Below are 17,415 nucleotides of genomic sequence, written 5' to 3' on the forward strand. Positions count from 1 at the left end.
CCTAGCGATGCTTGTTGTGAGAGATGTAGGCATGCGGCCTGTAGCGGGAGTAGCACAGCACAGCACAGCACAGCACAGCATGGCCTGATCTGATCTGATCTGGGCCTCAAAACATGCCAGTGCGCCGCCGCACCCGAGCGCACGCTGAATCGCACGCTGAAGCGTACACGTAGTGTCGTGCGCACCAGACTAGATCAGCCCGTACGGACACCACCCCGCCCACGGGATTCCTTCAATCATACAAAGCAAGCACCGTGAAGCGGCCAGCCTCCCACGACCATACACTGCCGCAACACACGTCATGTATTGGTTGGATGATGCATGTTACTTACCATCTGCTATTCGCCAAAGACTTACAGGTATGCTTTGAGCTTTGTGCCTAGAAATATGCTATTCACGAGTAGCGCTCTGAGCTTTGGAGTTGGTTCTGGTGGCGTGCAAAGCTCGCAAGTCTACTCAAAGGCCCTGCATTCCCTCACTGTCGGGCTGATGGCTCGGGAGACACTGCACTCTCGTGGATGTTTAGATAATGGCAAGGGTGATGACGGGCGCACAATCGAGTCTTTTCATTATAGCATCCTTCCTCTGTGTCGGTGCGACACCAGAAGGTGTGGTATTAAGGTTTATCTATTTAATCACAGTACCGTATAGCATAGCATGAGGCTTTGTGCACATGCTTCCACCCCGCCCCCCTCCACCCACCTCCTTTAGTCATTCCGAGCGCTGTTCAATAGCTCGAGGCTCTTTCCAAAAATCCAGGCACCAAACATTCATCATGCAGCCAACCGGTCCCGCGCGCCAAACCGAGGGTATATTCGCCGAAAACAGGGTAGGGTAGTCAAAGAAGTCAAAAAGCACTGCCAAAGAGAAAAAAGTACAACAGAATTGGCTGTGAGGAAGTGGATAATAGTGAACAAAGCATCCATCAATCCAGAAAAGAAGCAAAAGCCTTGCAAGGGGAGAAGTAAAGTCGTCGTCAAAACACGTGCCAGAAAAGTCGCACACAACGCTCTGCCGTCTCGTCATCATTACCGCATGGAGTCGCATCGAATGGTATCGTGAGGCCGTCTGCCGTTGGAAAGGTTCGGATCAGTTCGCCGTGTCTTTACCGTGCCTGCTCGCGATGTTGCGCAGGCGCTCGGCCGTGCGCTTCCGTGAGATGCTGCGCTCCCCGTGCGCCTTGCCCTGCACAACCGTAGTCCAGTCTTCCCAGTCGCTCGCCATCTCCGTGAGCACGTTGCCCATGACCTGCGCGCTGGCCATGAGACCGTGCTGCTCGCCCTCCAGAATCCGCACCTCGCATTTGCGCATCAGACGACCCAGCCAGCGGACGTTGTCGACCGGCACGCGGGTGTCCTTGCTGCCGTGGTGGATGACGACGGAGCGGTTGATGTCCTCGTATCTGAAGCCAATGGTCTGTTTCGTCTCGAGGCATACGATAAGATCAGTTGCGGGGTTTGCGTGCGCAGTCGCGCGGTCCCAGATGGCAAATGTGAGACGTTCGTCAAAGTCGTGCTGTCGTTGGCGTTCGGCAAATGTAAAGGCTTCCTTCATCTGCCTGGCCTTCTCGTAGTTCGGGTCCGCCGGGTTTGCAAGGGCGAGGGATAGTGAACTGGTCTTTGGAATGACTTGATCCATCTTCATCATGGATTCCCGCCTGGCATTTCCAAGTTCCGGTCGTGTGACTGGTCGCTCCTGAGGAGTCGTATCAAATGCCGGGCTAACGCTCTTTCTCTTGGTCTTGGGTGAGTTCTTTGGGCCAGTACGCTGGAGGCTCGCACTGGTGGCGCTGAGGAAGGTCGAGTTGGCAACCTTCAACAGAGATGGCGGTAAAGCGCGGAGGAAGCGTTGAGACCTAGGGAGCTGTTGCGTGGGAGGCTGGTCCTGGTTGATGCCAATGGGCGCCATTTGCGAAGGAGGGATCCAGGGCGCAAGAAGATGCACTTGACCGCGGATATGCTGTGGCATACGTAGTGATGTGGCAAGAGCATAGACGGCACCGGCCGAGTGTGCAAGGAGGGAAAACTTCGTAATCTTGAGAGTTTGACAGATTACCAAAACATCGTCTACGAGAGTTAGCAATCAGCCGAATGTGAAACGAAATGAATTACTCGCCTGGCCAACTTAGAGGAGTTCCATTGGGATCCACTTGGCTCCCTCCAATACCAGGACGGTCCGGAGTGATCAGTCGCAACTTCAGCGTCAGGGCCAGCTGATCATAGAACGCCATCACATATCTTGTTAGGCCCATACCCACACAGACGAAAACAGCAAAGCCTTGCGGATCGCCCACTTCGGAGAACGAGATGACGCGTCCAGTCTGGGGATGGCGTATCCTTTGCGACAAGCGCGGTGAATTGAGATAGCCTTCGACCTCCATATCGATCGAATCGATGCTTGCTGGTCGTTCCTCGATGACGGAATGAGGTGGGCTTTGAACAGGCAGTGCGCGGATCTGCACTCCCCTTGCGGTCGCAGCATTAAGAGCATCAACCTTCGCATTGTGCGCCTTTTCTGCTTTCACAGGTAGGTCGGGGTGGGACCATCGTTTCTTCTTGACAGTAGGTCGGTGCTTGAGGCTGTTCGAAGTAGATGGCGGTAGGCCTAGGGTCTCACGTCGAGTTGCAAGCTCTTCACTAGCGGAACGAATCGGCCTTGAGACGCTGTCGCTGCTCTCGCGGGTGTTTACACCTGTGCTTGATCTGTGCTCCGGGGGTGCGCCTATGATCATTGACTTGCGGCCGGCCGCAGATCGCCCTCCTACGGCCATGGATTTTGCCCGGCGCGGCGGCGTGCTGCTGGCCTTCTCGCTGACGGTAGTCGAAGTGTTACCACTGCTGGGTGGCGGAGGATTACTGTCGAGCCGTTCCAGAGACTGAAGTGCGAGTGTATAATTGATCGGAAGCGGGGTAAGCTCGTCAATGTCGTTTGTAGTCGAGCTCCTGGTCCGTGTGTGCCCACGCACCTGCATCCTGGTTTTGTCGATCCTATTATTCCCATTGGGAAGTTCCGGTAGCTGGCGTTCTTGGGAGTCGGGCGCACCTTGTTGCATTGTGATCCCCAGCACTCTGTGTGCTTTGGTGGGGTCCTGCATTCGTCTCTCCGACATGCTTGATACAGATGAGGTTGGGGATGGCTGTATGGTTGCACCGGGTGAAACGCGGGCGCTGCCTACGGAAGCCCCTGCATGGACGCCGACAGGCTGCTTGCCGGCTGTTTTGTCGCGCAACATCTTCTGCTTTCGCAGTTCACGAATTCTGCGCGCAACCTCGTCGTCCTTGTCTTCGAGCTCCTGTAAGATTTTGTCGTCTGGCGCAGTGTCCTGATCAACGTTTTCATCCTCCTCAAGCACGGTGCTTGCTCTATACGAGTCATGGCGAGTCGACTTGCCACGATCGCCTTTTTTGCTCTTTCGCGACGGTGAGCCAGAGTGTCGGAGCGATGAGCCGCGTTCTGGGATCAGATTCTTTTCTGTGGGACTTCCTCCGTCGTTTCCGTCTACAAAATTCAGGATACTGCGAGCGGGACGGGATCCGGCAGCTCGAGACGATTCTGCAACCACTGGTTCCTCGTTGATGGTGTCCTCTGCAAACGACCGCTTCGGCACAGGCTTCCTCGCGATGTCGGGCAGCACTGCAGCATCTGTTGGCTGCGCCTGCGTCTGTATGGTGTGGCGTTTCCGCTCGGCATCCTTCAACCGCAGCCTCTCCCGCGAAGGCATGAACATCAGGCTGCGGTGTGCTTTTGCGCTCCGCTTGCTCTCGGCAGAGGTCCTGGTGCTGCTGTCGGATGGCTTCCTGGGGATCCCCGCCTCGACGCTGATGTTGCCGATGCTGCTCACGGAGCGTAGAGACTGCGCCGAGTGCACCGACGCCGAGCTGTCTCCCCCTCTGCTCATGTAGCTCCGCAACGAGTTCTCCTTGTCCTTCTTCTTGGGCGCAGTCAAGGGCGAGTAGCCCGAGGGCGGCTTCGACGTCTTGATGACGGGCGGCTCGCATGCGTCGTCGATGTCCAGGCTGGACGGCTGCCTGCTCAGGCTCTGGAAGGCGCCAGCCGCAGACACGGCATCGTGGCGGTCGTGCGGGCTGGTTGGGACGGAAAGGCTCTCGCCGTAGCCGAGCGGCAGGTTCTCAAAGTAGTTGTCCTTGGAGGCGGAGATGGCGGACAGCGAGTCGATCAGGGACGAGATGACCTCGGGCGACGCCGTCTGGGTGCGGATGATGTTGGCGGAGCGCTTCTTCACGTGGATGTCGGCGGGCACGGCGGGCACTGAGCTTCGTCGTCGCGGGCGGGTCGCCGCGGGTTTGGCGCTGGCGTCGGCGGGGAGGCTTGGGACCGGCGGGTGTAGCTGTGGTTGGACGTCCATTCTGCCTGCTTGCTGGCTGCGCCAGGGAGCCGTCAGAACAGCAGTTGGGGCGCAACAGCGCGGTCGCCGAGGCGAGGGACGTCTTGTCCGCGATGGGGAGTAAAAGTGCCGGTGCAGTGGAGATCAGTGCATAGCTAGTTCTGCATGCAAGGCGTTTGCTGGGCTGCAGGCCGCGACGGGGTGCGCGCAACGCCTTCGACACACACGGCACGCTGCGAGACGAGGCCTGACGAGGAGCGGCCGGCGAGAGGTGGGACAGAAAGCACGCAGTGGCAAAGGGATTGAATCTCCTGGCTCGTGCAAATCATGCCGTTGCAAACCCCCGGCTCCACCACAATCACGACCGAAAGGGGCACCCGCGCTGGAGGCAGGGCGGCGTGATTGGTCGGCCGCGCGAGGCGTTGATCAGGGCAACCTTTCTCTAAGCGAAAAGACGCCGAAACGGGCAGACTGATGTTTCTTTTGGATCATGCAGCAGAGTGTTCCTCTGCGCCTCCACGCCGAGCATCCAAGTTCCGGTCTTTTTTCTACTATGGTATGGCGCGACTGGACCGCCGCCGCGTCGTTCTCCTCGTGACGCTTGGGAGTCTGCTGCCCCGCGTCCCGCCAAAGGGTAGAAGGATGCCCTGGCCTGGTGCTTTTGCGCGTTCCGGAGCTACCGCGACGCTGGGGCTACCCTAGGCCCGGCGCCCTCCCGAGGCTGTTCACGCAGGTTGCGCGAGTGGCTGTAGACTACCACAGTACACCAATATACGCTTCAACGCAGCTTCAGCGCACGTCACTGCATTGGCGCGAAGCGTCCCCCTGTTCGTTGCTGAGACAAGTTCAATGGCAACCTGCGGAGAGCTGTCTATTCGCCGCGACATGGCGAGAGCGACGCGTCAATGCGGCCACTGCCCCTGAGATGTGACTCGCCGTTGTCAATGGTTGTGGCCGAAGAGCTTGCGCAAGATTGCGACTCGACCCGCAACCATCCCAGTACATTTCATCGTTCGTCGTGGTTCTGAAACGCTACCATCGAAGAGCGAATCTTACATCGTACGAATGTAGGGCATTGCAAATGCGTCGTCTTGGACCACGCGGCGTTGAGACCTGTAGTGCAAATTCAATGACGGTGTCCACGAGTCAACACTCTAAGCACGGCCATGCACGCTTCGGAAGTTCGGACGCTGTCTTCAACTTCACCGCTGGTCACGTCCGAAATGATGACCTCTGAGGGCGCTGTAATGCACGGACGAAGCATCGCCCTGTCACCAGTACATGTGATATTCTTTAACATCCATGTAGACTTCACCCGAACCGACCATGCGAAAATATCATAGATGTTTATCATAGCTGCGAAAACATTGATCGACCAGCGTACGCAGCCGTGCAGCGCATTTCTTCGGCCGTCGCTGATATAGAACATTGTCTTGATAGTGTGCCTGAGGCAACAACCAAATCCTACACTTCGTTGGAAGCGCGCCAACAAGGAACCCGCGCCTACGTCATACCTTGACTTCAACACCATCTCACACCACACGCGATGACCGTCCCCACCGCAAGCACCTTCTGCTCTCCACTCACTCCGTCGGCCAATGATTCTTAATCCGTCTACCAGGCGAGACTATTTTTGTCATCACTTCGAGCCATCACCCATTACTACCTTCCATCCACGGCTTGCAAAAGCACGTGGTGCCGCACGAACCTTGTAACATATTGAAGCCACTACCTTCGATCATACCATACACCACACCGCCAACATGTCCCTATCCTCCCTCCTCACCCCGCTCACCCTCCCCCTGGCCTCCCTCCTCGCCCTCCCCCTCCTCTCATCCTGGTCCACCTCGCTCAACCGTAAGAAGCCCCAAGCTACAAACTAGAGTCTCTGCCGTCAATACACCTGCTCATGCTCCATCACCCTACCTTCAAACCATCTCACTGATTTTGTACCCTGCTTCTAGTCCTCTTCATATCTCTCACCTGGACCACCCTCGCCCTCTCCTACTCCCCTCTCCAGCTCGAATTCTTCGGCCCGCTCCTCCTCCGCAGCACTCTGTACCTGTTGCCGTCCCTCCTGTTCCTTTCCTTCGACACGCTCATCCCTTCTCTCGCCGTCGAGTTCAAAGCGCAGGGTGAGCGCGGCCTGCCCGCGCGGCAGCGCGGCGGGGCCGGGAAAATCAGGAATGTCGTGTTTTGGAGCGTGGCGAATGTGCTGCTGGGGGTCGCGCTGCAGGGGGGAATTGAGTTCCTTGTCACCGATGGGCTGAGGATGAGGAGTCTGCTGGTTGTGAAGGGGAGTAGGTGGAGTTTGAATCATCTGCCGAATCCGTGGGGCGTGGTGAAGCATCTGGGCATGGGGATTGTGTCGCGAAACGTATGTCTGGTCCCCTTGCGAGCAGAAAATGAACGTGGAAGTGGAAGGGGTGGTGCTGACACGTGACCAGATCCTGCAATACTACATCCACCGCGACCTCCTGCACAGCACCACCGGCGGCTTCATCGCCAGACTCCACCAAGAATGGCACCATAGCGTCACCGCACCTTACTCCTTCGTCGCAGCCTACGACCACCCCCTACCCTACCTCCTCCACCGCTTCCTCCCGCTCTACCTCCCCGCCATCACCTTCAGATTCCATCTCACAACCTACCTCATCATGATCGCGCTGACCTCGCTCGAGGAGCTCTTCACCTACTCCGGGTACAGCGTGTTGCCTTCGACAATCATGCTGAAGGGGATGGCGCGGAGGGTGGATGCGCATATGAGGAGCGGTGGTGAGGGGAATTTCGGGCCGTTGGGCGTGCTGGACTGGATCAATGGGACGACACTGGGGGGCAGGAATGTGACCGATGATTTGGGTGATGAGGTCGAGAAGCACCATGTGGAGGAGAGGGCGAATGGCATGGCGAGTAAATTGAAGAGTAAAGCGAGGAAAGGCAAGGGTAGGGGCTGAGTTGACGCGGTGAGGGTGGATGTTGCGAAGGAACCTATAGGGTGAGTGACGTCATTGGGTTATGTTCAATCGGGGACTGGGTTGTGCTTCTTGGTCATTCTTGATACCCTGATCGCTGGCGTTATCGGCGCATTATACAGGATGTGTCAGTGCTTGGATGTATATGGAGTCTATTTGCTGGATCAGCTTGTGCATGTCTGTACTTCAACGCGACTTGAATTCCGCAGTGGCATCACAAATGTCATGATTCATTCGCTCACTTTCGGACCGTTTTCGAATTCGCTTGCCTGTTACAAGGTCGTATAGGGAAGATGCAAACCGGACCCTCCATGAAAAAAGATGTGCTTGCTGTTACGGCCGCAGCATGCCGCTAGAGGTCATCCTTCATCCCATGCACTGAACGCCAAATCCCCGTCTTTTCCTCTGACACATCTAGAAGGCCATCGCGTGTGGCCTGTCTGAGCTACGGAGGCTGAAAGTGGAGCTGAGGTAGTCGACAAGGTGAGCCTCCTTCTTGATGGTCGCGAGCAGGGCCTTATCGACGGCCTTCTGGTCTGCGACACGGTCCTTGGAAGTCTCCTTCTTCTGCGCATTGTCAGCTGTCTGTCTTGGCTCCGGGCCGTACGTGACTCACCTCGGGGGCCTCGCCCTGCTTGAAGAAAGCCTCCTCGCCGGTCTTCTTGGAGGCCTTGTCCTTGGTGAAGTAGCCGGACTCGCTGGCCTTCTTCAGGACGGAGTCGTCGACACCAGCAACATCCACCTTGGTCGAGGTCGCAATGACGTACCGGGCGTTCACCCTTCGGAGGGGGACGCCGTTGACTTTGAAGGGACCGGTGACGAGGAGGACACCCTGCTCGAGGTGCTTGAGGACGATGACACGCTTGCCGCGGAAGCGGCCAGCGAGGAGGATGACGACGGTGCCGGGAGAGAGAGACTGGCGAACCTTGGCCGGGCGGACAGCCTTGCGAGCCTGGAGATGCAGTCAGTGTTGCTGTTCCAATTCGTGTGCGGCAGGCCATCTGAGCCGCCTGCAGTTCGGGCGAGGATTCGCAAGCAATGCAGTGCAGCGAAAAAGCTGCGTGCACTCGCTCCTGCATGTTCCCTCCTCTTGTGTGCTGGAATCTTGCGTGCATGGGAACGTACCTTCTTGGGCACGGCGGCGTCGTCAGCCGGGTAGTATTTGCTGGCCTTCTGGGAGTGGTGCGGTATCGACCGCTCGCCCTTGGCAAACTTCTTCGTCGTGGGTTGGTCCGCCATGTCGAATTGTGTGTCGTGTCGTTGAAGCCCTGGGAGTGTCGTTAATCGCGAACTGTGGTGTGCGAATATTGGTGTGCGCGGATTGACTAAGCCGCGATTTCCGCTTGTGCCCGGACTGGTTTGGCGGCTTGGCCGCTGTTCTGCGCTAGCGACCCAGGCAGCTCCGACCGACCGCCGCATCACAGCTCGCCGCTCTGTGCCATCCAACACCCCTCACACCCCGCTTCGCCATACGACATGTCGATCCAGCCGCTGATTACCTTCAAGGCGGGCCAGTGCGATGTCTCTGTAAGTTTTGCACCATTTACTCTAGGTGCAGCATGCTGATACGGACCAGGGCAGCGCACCGACTCTCAAGGTGAAGCCGCAGCAGACACCGGGTTACGTCTATCTCTACCAGGGCGACGATGGTTTGTGGAGCGCTCTAATTTAGTGGCCCCTGCTGACCGGAGCAGAGTTCGTGCACTTCTGCTGGCGGACACGCGACAGCCCCGTGGACCAGAGCGATGTCGACCTCATCATGATCCCCGGCGATGGATCCTTCATACCGTACACAGGCAGCGAGACAGCCGCCGAATCGGAAAACGTTCGCTCACCCACCGACGGTCGTATCTTTGTCCTCAAGTTCTCTTCCAGCTCACAACGATACCTCTTCTGGCTGCAGTCCAAGTCGCAGCACCCCCGCGGCGACGCCAGCTGGTTCAGCCCGCGGGATCTCGCCATCGGACAGATCGTCGACAGGCTTTTGAACGGGGAGGAAGTTGACGTGCCGACCGAGCTGGCTGTGGCCGCAAGCCAGAACCCCGACGAGGACGAGGCGATGGAGGATGCCGATGATCATGCTGCCAACCAGATCCAACACGGTAGCACCGGCGGTGCGGGTGCGGGTGCCACAGGAGGCGACATCCGAGAAGAGGGTGAAGAAGCGCGAGAAGGGGGTGCTGATGGCGGCCGAGCGTAGGTACCGAACATTCATACACCGAGACTCCTTCGTCCGGGATTGGCGACGTCGTGGTCGTCGTGGCGCGGTCGATAAGGGCATGATACTCACTCCGGCGGTGATAGAAAAGATGATTGCAGTCAAAAGCACATCTTCATCATTGTAAGGCGTTATGGGCGCACACAAAACCACTGTCCACGGACAGACACTACTTGGGTTCTGCTCAACTGTACCACTAGAAAATTACCATATCATGTCTTTCACTGCGCTCGCCCGCCACGACGCTCGGTCGACTGCTCGCTGTCTCATTCGCTTGTCTTTTGCTTCTCAAACATATGAAACCATGCTAATTCGTTATCAGAGCCGGCGCAGGATCGACCGACGCCTCTGCCCTTGTCCAGAACTTCCTTCAGTCGTTGAAACCCGGCGGTTCTGGTGGAGCATCAAGCGGTTCCAACGACCCATTCACGACTCTTCTTGATCTCCTCTCTCCGCCCAATACCTTGCCCGTCATCGACAAGGCCCCGGATGAGTACATCGACGCCCTCTGCGCGCAGCTTCCCACAACCCTTTTCCTTATCGAAGCAGAAGTTGACGACGTCGCCGACATCGACCCTGATTCCGAAACCGCACAAGCTGTTCTCCTGTCCCTCGGCCAAGAAGAAAAACGCGACGTGCTGAAGAGGGTGGTTACCAGCCCGCAAATGAGGCAGAGTCTTGGCAGTTTAACAGTTGCGCTGAGAGATGGCGGTTTGCCCAACGTTAGCCAGGCGCTGAAGATTGACGTTCAGAACGGCGGCTATATAAGAGGCGGGGGTATGCCGCTTGGTGGTGGCGAGGCTGTGAAGGCGTTTGTCGAGGGCGTGAAGAAGACGGTCGAAAACGAGGATGACGACGAGATGGACACAAACTAAGAGACGTCTTATCTAGCTCGGGGTACTTGGAATGCTGGACTGATCACTAGACGACAGCTACGACGACATGAGTAGTACATATCACGGCAATAATTGCATGAGCATTGCAGAGGTTTGACTGTTTGACCTCATGTGACGTCGTCCTCCGCCACTTCTTTCTTCTCACTGGGGTTCTCCTTGTTGCGTTTCCTTCTCGTCCCTTGCTTCATCGCTCCCCTCTTGGGCCCTCATCCGCCTCGCCCTCTTCATCACGTATCCACCATCTTCATGCCCTCCTCCCTCCTGTGCGCAGTCGCATACGCCGTATCCACCCCCAACGCCACATTCATCAGCCCGCATGGATGTCGCGGTCGAGAATGGCGCTCGATCGATCCGTTTGACGACGGCGTGGCTCTGCGGCGAACGAAAGTCGATTAGACATTCAAACGGACGTTACAAATGCACGGACTTCTTGCTCGCTGCTTAGAAGTATGGAGGAATAGTAATGAGGTGAGCGCTTCTGGTTAAGATTTTTTTTTAAGAAAGTATGTTAGGATCGGAGAATATTACGAAATGCTGCGCATGGACTCTGGCCGTGTTAGTACAGAGCTGAGAACAGCTTGCGGAATAGCAGTCCAGTCGCTGCATTGGTGCTATGCACATGTGGTTGTCTTCTTGTGTCCGGGCTAGCAAGGTAGGTAGTTACATTACACTATACCTGTCACCGCAACAGGCGTTACCCACCCACCAAAGAATCAAGGCGCTAGTAATTCATCCATACAACTGCCCATCGCATACTTCCTCCCTTTCCCCCCCCCCAAAAAGCTACACGCCTCGTTCTCAACCCTCTACCTAACAGGCAATTGGCTCATCCACTCTGGATCCACCTTACTCTGCTTGAAAAAACTCTTCCCCCTTAACCATTGCCGATACGCTTTGTACCGCTTCTTGCCGCCGTCCTCCTCCTCCACATCTAGCGGGTTGTCCCGCACATGCAAGAACTCCTCAAACTCCTCTATATCCTCTTCCTTTGTTTGGAATTTCCCTGAGCCGGCTGTTGCGGTGTTCTGGGATGAGGGGTCATCGGCGGGAAGATTCGTGGGTTCGGCGAATTCGGGGTAGAAGGTGTTCTGGTGGGCTTGGTTGTAGTTGTGGAGGTTGTGCACGAAGCCCTTGTGTGCGTGGGGGTGCGAGAAGGGTGTGAGCGGATAGGTGAAGGAGGCGGACGATGTGGGACGCAGGGGGAGGGAGCGGATAGATGCGACGTCGGTATCGAGGCGGAGGTGGTGCGCGGGGGCAGTCTGGCTCTTCGATAGCGGGACGTAGTAAAAGCTTTCGCTGTCCGAATCTTGGTCTGGTTGCGCGGGCTGGGTGCCACCCTCGGACATGTCGAGGTACTCTAGGTATTCTAGCGCGGTGGCGTCGTCGGCTACTGGGGCTTCGTTGCTTACAACGAGAGGGAGGTTGAGAGGGTGTCCGATGTAGCGTTCGTATTCTTCTTCTTCTGTAGATGTGACGCTGGGGTTGAGGCTGTTCTCGTGGAACTGCGCGAGCGTCCATTGATGTATGAGCGCCTTGTCTGCCGGCTTGAAGCCTTTCGTGTTGAGGTTTGACGTGAAGCCAGTAGAGCTGGAGTTGTCCATGGACGGGAAAGTCATTGTCTCCGGAGGTGCAGACGCCGGCATCTGGGTTTCGAAGTGCGGATCGCGCAAGATGGACTGTTTGGCTGGGAAACCGGATTCTGGAATATGCAAATGCATGTTATAGCGGCGCCGCGCAAAACTGTTTCTATGACGCGACTCGGTGTCGCTCGAAGGCTCCAGGATTGTCACGCCTTTACGAGCGGGCTTTTTGTTGTCTTTGGCCACGGTGGTCTGCTCCTGTTGTTTCCTACGAACGACAAAAGGTGAGGCATCCTGCAGTCGTGACGGATAAGAAGTATCCTTCTCTTTTGTTGGTGGACAATTCAGGCGGAAAGCATATACCTTTAGGAACGATGTTACGGCTAACGGGCGATAGTATTCCAGCCAGTAGTCGTCACGTCTAGCCGTGCCGCTCCGCACCAGCTGCTTGTGATCTTTGTGAGACACCAAGAAAGGTGGCAAGGAGCGAGGCTCAAGAAAATGGGGAGTAAACCAGCTTATGTAGTCCCTGCGTGGATTCTCAAGCCAGAACCGGGGGTCGGCGTGATGAAGGTAGTAGTCGGTCTGTAGATCCCATAGCATAGGTTGCCCTTCTGCATGTATGTAGTTGCCAAGGAACAGATTGCAGGCTTCCTGACGTTGCGAGTCGAGAAAAGAGTTGTGGTAGTAGCGTTTGAAGCTCTCTACCATATCTCGTGAGCTGCTTTGCCATTGATTGATCTTCCGGTAGGTGGCCATCGTGTTGACGAGATGCGAACCGCCGTATTGCATGGCGATCGCGTCTCCATGGTTGTGGAACATGTGAGTAAAGTTGTCGATACAGTCACTGTCATATTCGACCGTGTTGCCTGAAATCACACCGAGAGCCTGCAGCTGTCGTCCGAGTGCTCGTTTCCCGATGACAAATTGTGCGGCGTTTGTCCGATCCAGACAATCGATACAATTCGTTCGAGCGACTCCATTCTGCACTTGCGGAGCGTCGAAGTCACCGTCGCCGTTGTGAAAGAAGCCGGTCTGGCGCAAGACCTTCTCACCCAGGTGCTCTAGGGAGAGAATAACGTCTTGACCTCGCGTTTTTGATGCCCTTGCCATATCGAAAGCTTCGTATATGATTTTCTTGTCTTTGGGAAGAGACTGGTTGAGATACTCTATAGCCCGCTTATACTCGTGCAAGAGCTTAGATTCTCTCGGCGTCCTTTCGCGCTGCTTTATCAGATTCAGTACGTATACTGGGGCACCGTATCGCTCGAACAGGTCGTCGAAGTGCAACGCTGCAGCACTATAGAAAGGATCTGGGAGGTTGAGTTTTATGTCTGGCTTGGGCGTGACCCCAGTATTGTCTTGCGTCCAATACAACGGTATGCTACCGCGGTGCTGCACATATGAAGTATAAGTAGGATTCGACCACAGCCGTGGGCCTGGTGCATGGAAGGACGTGGTGAGTGCTTCTGAAACGATCTGCTCGGTTTCCACGTCATTCGCGACATAGCCCAAATCGTTCGTGCCACGCTTCAGGAAACGTGCGCCTGCAAAAAATCTCGACCGCCTCGCCATGAGCGTGATGTAGATCCTACGTCCGAAAACATCGAGCGACGATTGATCGATGGAGCCATGTATTACCGCGTGGCACCAGTCATAGACATTCTTCAACACTTCGCGGGCCGGCTCGAGAAGGTAGTGGTTCCAGACGAATATATCTTGGTAATCTCGATTTGGGTGTTTCAGCCCCTGGTTGAAGGCATGTCTTTCACGGATGATGTTTTGCTGAAGGCTTCTTGTGATGTTATATGAGTAGCTGAAGTAGAAGAAGCGCGTTAGGTCGAGGTTGTTCAAAATGCTCAAGTATCTAGCCTCCTCCGGATTCCTATCTTTTTGAAAACGGGATGAAGAGCCAGTCGTGAGAGGTATCAGCTCTGTCCCATCAACCTGGTAGATGTAATGGCCTCCCAGCATGGCAACCTGCGCGCGCTTGGTAATTAGAATCATGTAATAAGCCTCTGTGAAGCGAACGAAGCCCATGAGCCCCCATGCGCTACACTTGAGCTTTACGCCTCCTGTGGCCTTGTTCCCGTCGTTGATCGCGTTCAGTAGATGGTTCATTTCTTTTCTGTCGTACACGATGTCATCTTCAAAGATACTCAGATGTCCCGGTGGCGCTGTTCGATCGATCTTCAGCACTCTGTAATGCTTGTCTAAGAGGTCCGCCCCGATAAGGTAGAACCGGGTGCTCGTTTCGTAAAGGTAGAATTTATGCATCCGGTTGATGCCTTCCTCCCCAACCTTTTCGTATGCGGCGCCTCTCTGCTTGTGCATGTTCGAAGGACTTGAAGATCGCTGGAATAGCTCCGGAACAGCAGGATTCTCATCTTCTCCATCAAAATTCATCGACTCTGTGTCGCCTCGTGGCATTCCTGGCACCTGCTCGACATCCTCCGCTGGAATGAAGTCGAGCGTGGGGGCACCATCTTTGGCCGCTATCTCGGGACTTCCGATGGTGGTTGAGGTTTGTTCCACATCCTCGGGAATATCAGTCAAGCTCTCGTTGGAGCCTCGTACCCTTGCTGATCCTGGGTGCGCGCCGAGCGGGTCGTATATGTCACCTCCATGTCTCTCCCTCTCCATGATTCCCAGAGTAACTATCTAGTGGGGGCCAGTTGTTGAAAGTAACAAGAAGCATGGGTCATGAGCACATTCGCATAATAGCTGTCTGGGGCGTTGAGGCGGAAATTGGTTGTGATTGTCTTGGAGTAGCTTGGTGAAGGAGCTCCACTCCAGCCCAAAGACACCAGGTCGGAAGAGTCAGCTTGTAAAGGTCTCGTACGGAGTGTAGCCGTCAAAACACCCAATCGAGTGTGTGAATACGCAGAACGATCGTCCACGAGGACCGGCTGCGCTTACCGCATTGGTTTCACATGAGCTTGGCGTGCGTCAGTGCCCTCTCACGTGATGCGACAAGTAAGGCAGGCCTAGTCATTTCTGTACACAATGAAGTCACCAGGGTATGCTTGGTTGTGCTTGTACATAGAAATGTTTGATTCTTTAGATCATGGCGTCAAGACTCATATATGTGCTCGAGCCCAGGGTATCACTCTATCCACTCATCATCCCTTCCAGCACCTTACATAGGCATCCTCTTCATCTCCGCCTCCGTCCAAAACTTCCTCATATTCTCCGCCCCTAGCTGCTTCACCTCATCATCTAAATGACTCCACAGTACCTTCCCAAACCCATCCATTATCCGCTTGACCTCCTTCATCTGCAGCTCCTTCTCCCCCGTCCTGCACTCCGCCACATACTCCTCCAGCTTCTCTAGCCCATCGTGGATCCCCTTGTGCTGCGTGAGTAGCTCCAGCTCTTCGCGGAATGCAGGCATCTTTTTTGCGAGGACGGGGAAGATGTGCTGCTCCTCGATGGTGTGGTGCATGGTGAGCTGGCCGCAGAACTGCTCGAGCGTGGCTAGGAACTGCCGGATGGACATGCCGGCGGGTCGCTTGTTTGTTTCGCAGGCCTTGTAGACTGTGTTCCAGGTGTGGCGGAAGTGGTTGTGGAAGTATTCCATGTGCTCGGCCATGGAGTTGTAGATTCTGAACTGTGCGGGAGTGAGTTTGGGCAGGGGTTCCTCTGCGGGTTTTGTGGAGGCTGAGGTGTCGGACGCCATGGTTGCGTTATGGATAGGTGGGCTGATATTGAATGTGCGAATAGATGTTGCTGCTGGGGCGAAGATACGCGGTGGCACAGAACCTCTGGCAATAACTCGGTGCAGTGCGCGGTTGACTGGGCTGAATGCGCGGGAAAAGCTCATAAACACCCAAGGTGCGGGCGATCTAGGAAAGCGTCTGCAGCCTAGATCGCAATATGTACAGGATTGTTGTTCGGACTGCGAGGTTTTGGGATTTTAGTCGACTCGTCGGCCCAATCGCGCCGTCAGAAATCTAGCTGACCGAAGGCGAGGGCGGGTTTCAAAGCCGGAATAGCGCATCTCCGAGGACCCGATGGCGAATCACGTGCATCGGCATCTTGGACGTTGCTTATACATACTCACGGGGGCATCATGAGAGCACTTGAGGCTCATACCCATACATTGGCCGTGTAAGTTGTTTTCACCCATCTCGGAGGTCGGGCGTCTACTTCTTCCGGGTCTTTGCAAATCTCTCATGCCACTTCCCTTTAGCAGCGGTAGCCTTCGGGAGTACAGACTCCGGTGTGGCAGATGCAGAATTGGCCTTTGCAACTATCGTGGTTGCCGTAGGGTTGTCATAGGCGCCGTCAATCGCCTTCAAATCGGCGTCGCCCCGCCATGCCTCTGGCAGAGAGTCCTTCCACTCCTCCACAAAGTCGGCGATCGAATGTCCGGAAGAACCTTGTTTCGCCTGCAACAGCATTCTCCCAACAAACGACACCACCTTCGCCCGGTGCAGGCATGACCACTGTCCGCTTGTGTCCTGCCCGGCGGCAGCTAGATGCGCGAAGATGGCTTGTGCCAGTGAGGCAGGGTAGCCCTCTTCGCGAACCAATTCGGCCAGGTCAGAGCCCAGGAATTGGCTGTCCAGCTTCATGCCCTCTGCTAGGGCGGCCGCGTTGATCGAGGACCAGACCTGTCGCAAGGTGTTCACAGAAGGCCGGTACGAGGACCCAGACAACTCGAATGCCACGACCTCAGACCATCCCTGTTCGCACTGTCCGTTCGATAAGGGCATGTCGGAGAAGACAGCAGCTTTGCTTTTGCCGTTGTGAGTAGTATCGACTTCCCCGCCAACGATGTCGTACACTGGCAGCGCATCTTCCAGGTAGGCCACAGCAGACGCGTCGGCGGGGTGCAGTTCTAGGGTTGCTGTGCACGCAGCGACTGCGCATGTGGTTGGCACGGGTATGTCGTTGCCATGGGCGTCGAGCGTGGGCTGGGTAACGAAGACGGAGTTGGACGTCTGCACCTGGCGTATCTGGAAGCTTTTGGTGGGCGTACAGAGCACTGCATATGCGGGCTGCGCATTGGGCCTGTCAGACGCAGCCGGAGGGAGAGACTTGATGGACAGTCTAGGGCTGCATTAGCACGGTGCCGTCCTTTGTTGAGACGGCGTGAGGCAGGAAGACGAGGCACGTACTGGGGCGGGTTTGGAGCTTCCAGCAGCTGGACAAGCTCGGGGGGCAGCTCGAGCAGACGGAAGCTCTTGAAGTCGTGGGCCACGGCGAAGGGCACGCCCCCCTCGTTTTGCTGCGTGGCCATGGCGGACGGATGGGCGGGTGGCTCGTCCAGGCGCGGCGGATGCACGCGTGAAGGTCTTTGTTTGCGGGGACGGGGCGGACGGAGGTGCCGCTGATCGGCCGCCCGCGCGCGCTTGGGGCGCGCTGCTGCAAGGGCGCGACGACGCAAGCCGGCGGCCAG

General features: G+C 56.2%; 6 protein-coding genes across 6 annotated transcripts; 2 read left to right on the forward strand and 4 right to left on the reverse strand.

Annotated features, from left to right (window-relative positions):
• Nucleotides 1–610: 610 nt before the first annotated feature.
• Nucleotides 611–4,667, reverse strand: CC84DRAFT_1194696 (alpha/beta-hydrolase). The gene is made up of 2 exons (XM_018181362.1): nt 2,116–4,667; nt 611–2,066 (listed from the first exon to the last, which is right to left on the reverse strand). Exons 1-2 carry the CDS (start codon nt 4,364–4,366, stop codon nt 1,090–1,092), a joined length of 3,228 nt encoding a protein of 1,075 aa, XP_018038897.1. The 5' UTR covers nt 4,367–4,667; the 3' UTR covers nt 611–1,089.
• A 1,217-nt stretch (nt 4,668–5,884) lies between these two features.
• On the forward strand, nt 5,885–7,299 carry CC84DRAFT_1194697 (uncharacterized protein; the record flags this gene model as incomplete). Its single annotated transcript, XM_018181363.1, has 3 exons — nt 5,885–6,202; nt 6,310–6,722; nt 6,793–7,299. Exons 1-3 carry the CDS (start codon nt 6,109–6,111, stop codon nt 7,297–7,299), a joined length of 1,014 nt encoding a protein of 337 aa, XP_018038898.1. The 5' UTR covers nt 5,885–6,108.
• A 432-nt stretch (nt 7,300–7,731) lies between these two features.
• Nucleotides 7,732–8,556, reverse strand: CC84DRAFT_1185366 (60S ribosomal protein L6-B; the record flags this gene model as incomplete). The annotated part of the gene is made up of 3 exons (XM_018180798.1): nt 7,732–7,884; nt 7,934–8,269; nt 8,443–8,556. The coding sequence occupies 3 exons, from the start codon at nt 8,554–8,556 to the stop codon at nt 7,732–7,734; spliced, it is 603 nt and encodes a 200-aa protein (XP_018038899.1).
• Nucleotides 8,557–8,764: 208 nt separating this feature from the next.
• CC84DRAFT_1162471 (uncharacterized protein) lies at nt 8,765–10,523 on the forward strand. The gene is made up of 4 exons (XM_018178002.1): nt 8,765–8,844; nt 8,894–8,966; nt 9,012–9,513; nt 9,858–10,523. Exons 1-4 carry the CDS (start codon nt 8,794–8,796, stop codon nt 10,408–10,410), a joined length of 1,179 nt encoding a protein of 392 aa, XP_018038900.1. The 5' UTR covers nt 8,765–8,793; the 3' UTR covers nt 10,411–10,523.
• Nucleotides 10,524–11,237: 714 nt separating this feature from the next.
• On the reverse strand, nt 11,238–15,690 carry CC84DRAFT_1173998 (uncharacterized protein; the record flags this gene model as incomplete). The annotated part of the gene is made up of 3 exons (XM_018180067.1): nt 11,238–14,672; nt 14,931–14,949; nt 15,155–15,690. The coding sequence occupies 3 exons, from the start codon at nt 15,688–15,690 to the stop codon at nt 11,238–11,240; spliced, it is 3,990 nt and encodes a 1,329-aa protein (XP_018038901.1).
• A 466-nt stretch (nt 15,691–16,156) lies between these two features.
• CC84DRAFT_1215025 (uncharacterized protein) lies at nt 16,157–17,256 on the reverse strand (the record flags this gene model as incomplete). Its single annotated transcript, XM_018182689.1, has 2 exons — nt 16,157–17,066; nt 17,135–17,256. 2 exons carry the CDS (start codon nt 17,254–17,256, stop codon nt 16,157–16,159), a joined length of 1,032 nt encoding a protein of 343 aa, XP_018038902.1.
• Between the last annotated feature and the right edge of the window lie 159 nt (nt 17,257–17,415).

Source organism: Paraphaeosphaeria sporulosa (assembly GCF_001642045.1).
Source record: "Paraphaeosphaeria sporulosa strain AP3s5-JAC2a unplaced genomic scaffold CC84scaffold_3, whole genome shotgun sequence".
NCBI lineage: Eukaryota > Fungi > Ascomycota > Dothideomycetes > Pleosporales > Didymosphaeriaceae > Paraphaeosphaeria > Paraphaeosphaeria sporulosa.

Coding starts and splice junctions, on each gene's coding strand:
- CC84DRAFT_1162471 (XM_018178002.1), top strand. CDS start 8,794: ATGTCGATCCAGCCGCTGATTACCTTCAAGGCGGGCCAGTGCGATGTC. Junction 8,967..9,011: donor TCTCTACCAGGGCGACGATG/GTTTGTGGAGCG, acceptor TGACCGGAGCAG/AGTTCGTGCACTTCTGCTGG. Junction 9,514..9,857: donor GGTGCTGATGGCGGCCGAGC/GTAGGTACCGAA, acceptor ATTCGTTATCAG/AGCCGGCGCAGGATCGACCG.
- CC84DRAFT_1194696 (XM_018181362.1), bottom strand. CDS start 4,366: ATGGACGTCCAACCACAGCTACACCCGCCGGTCCCAAGCCTCCCCGCC. Junction 2,067..2,115: donor AACTCCTCTAAGTTGGCCAG/GCGAGTAATTCA, acceptor TAACTCTCGTAG/ACGATGTTTTGGTAATCTGT.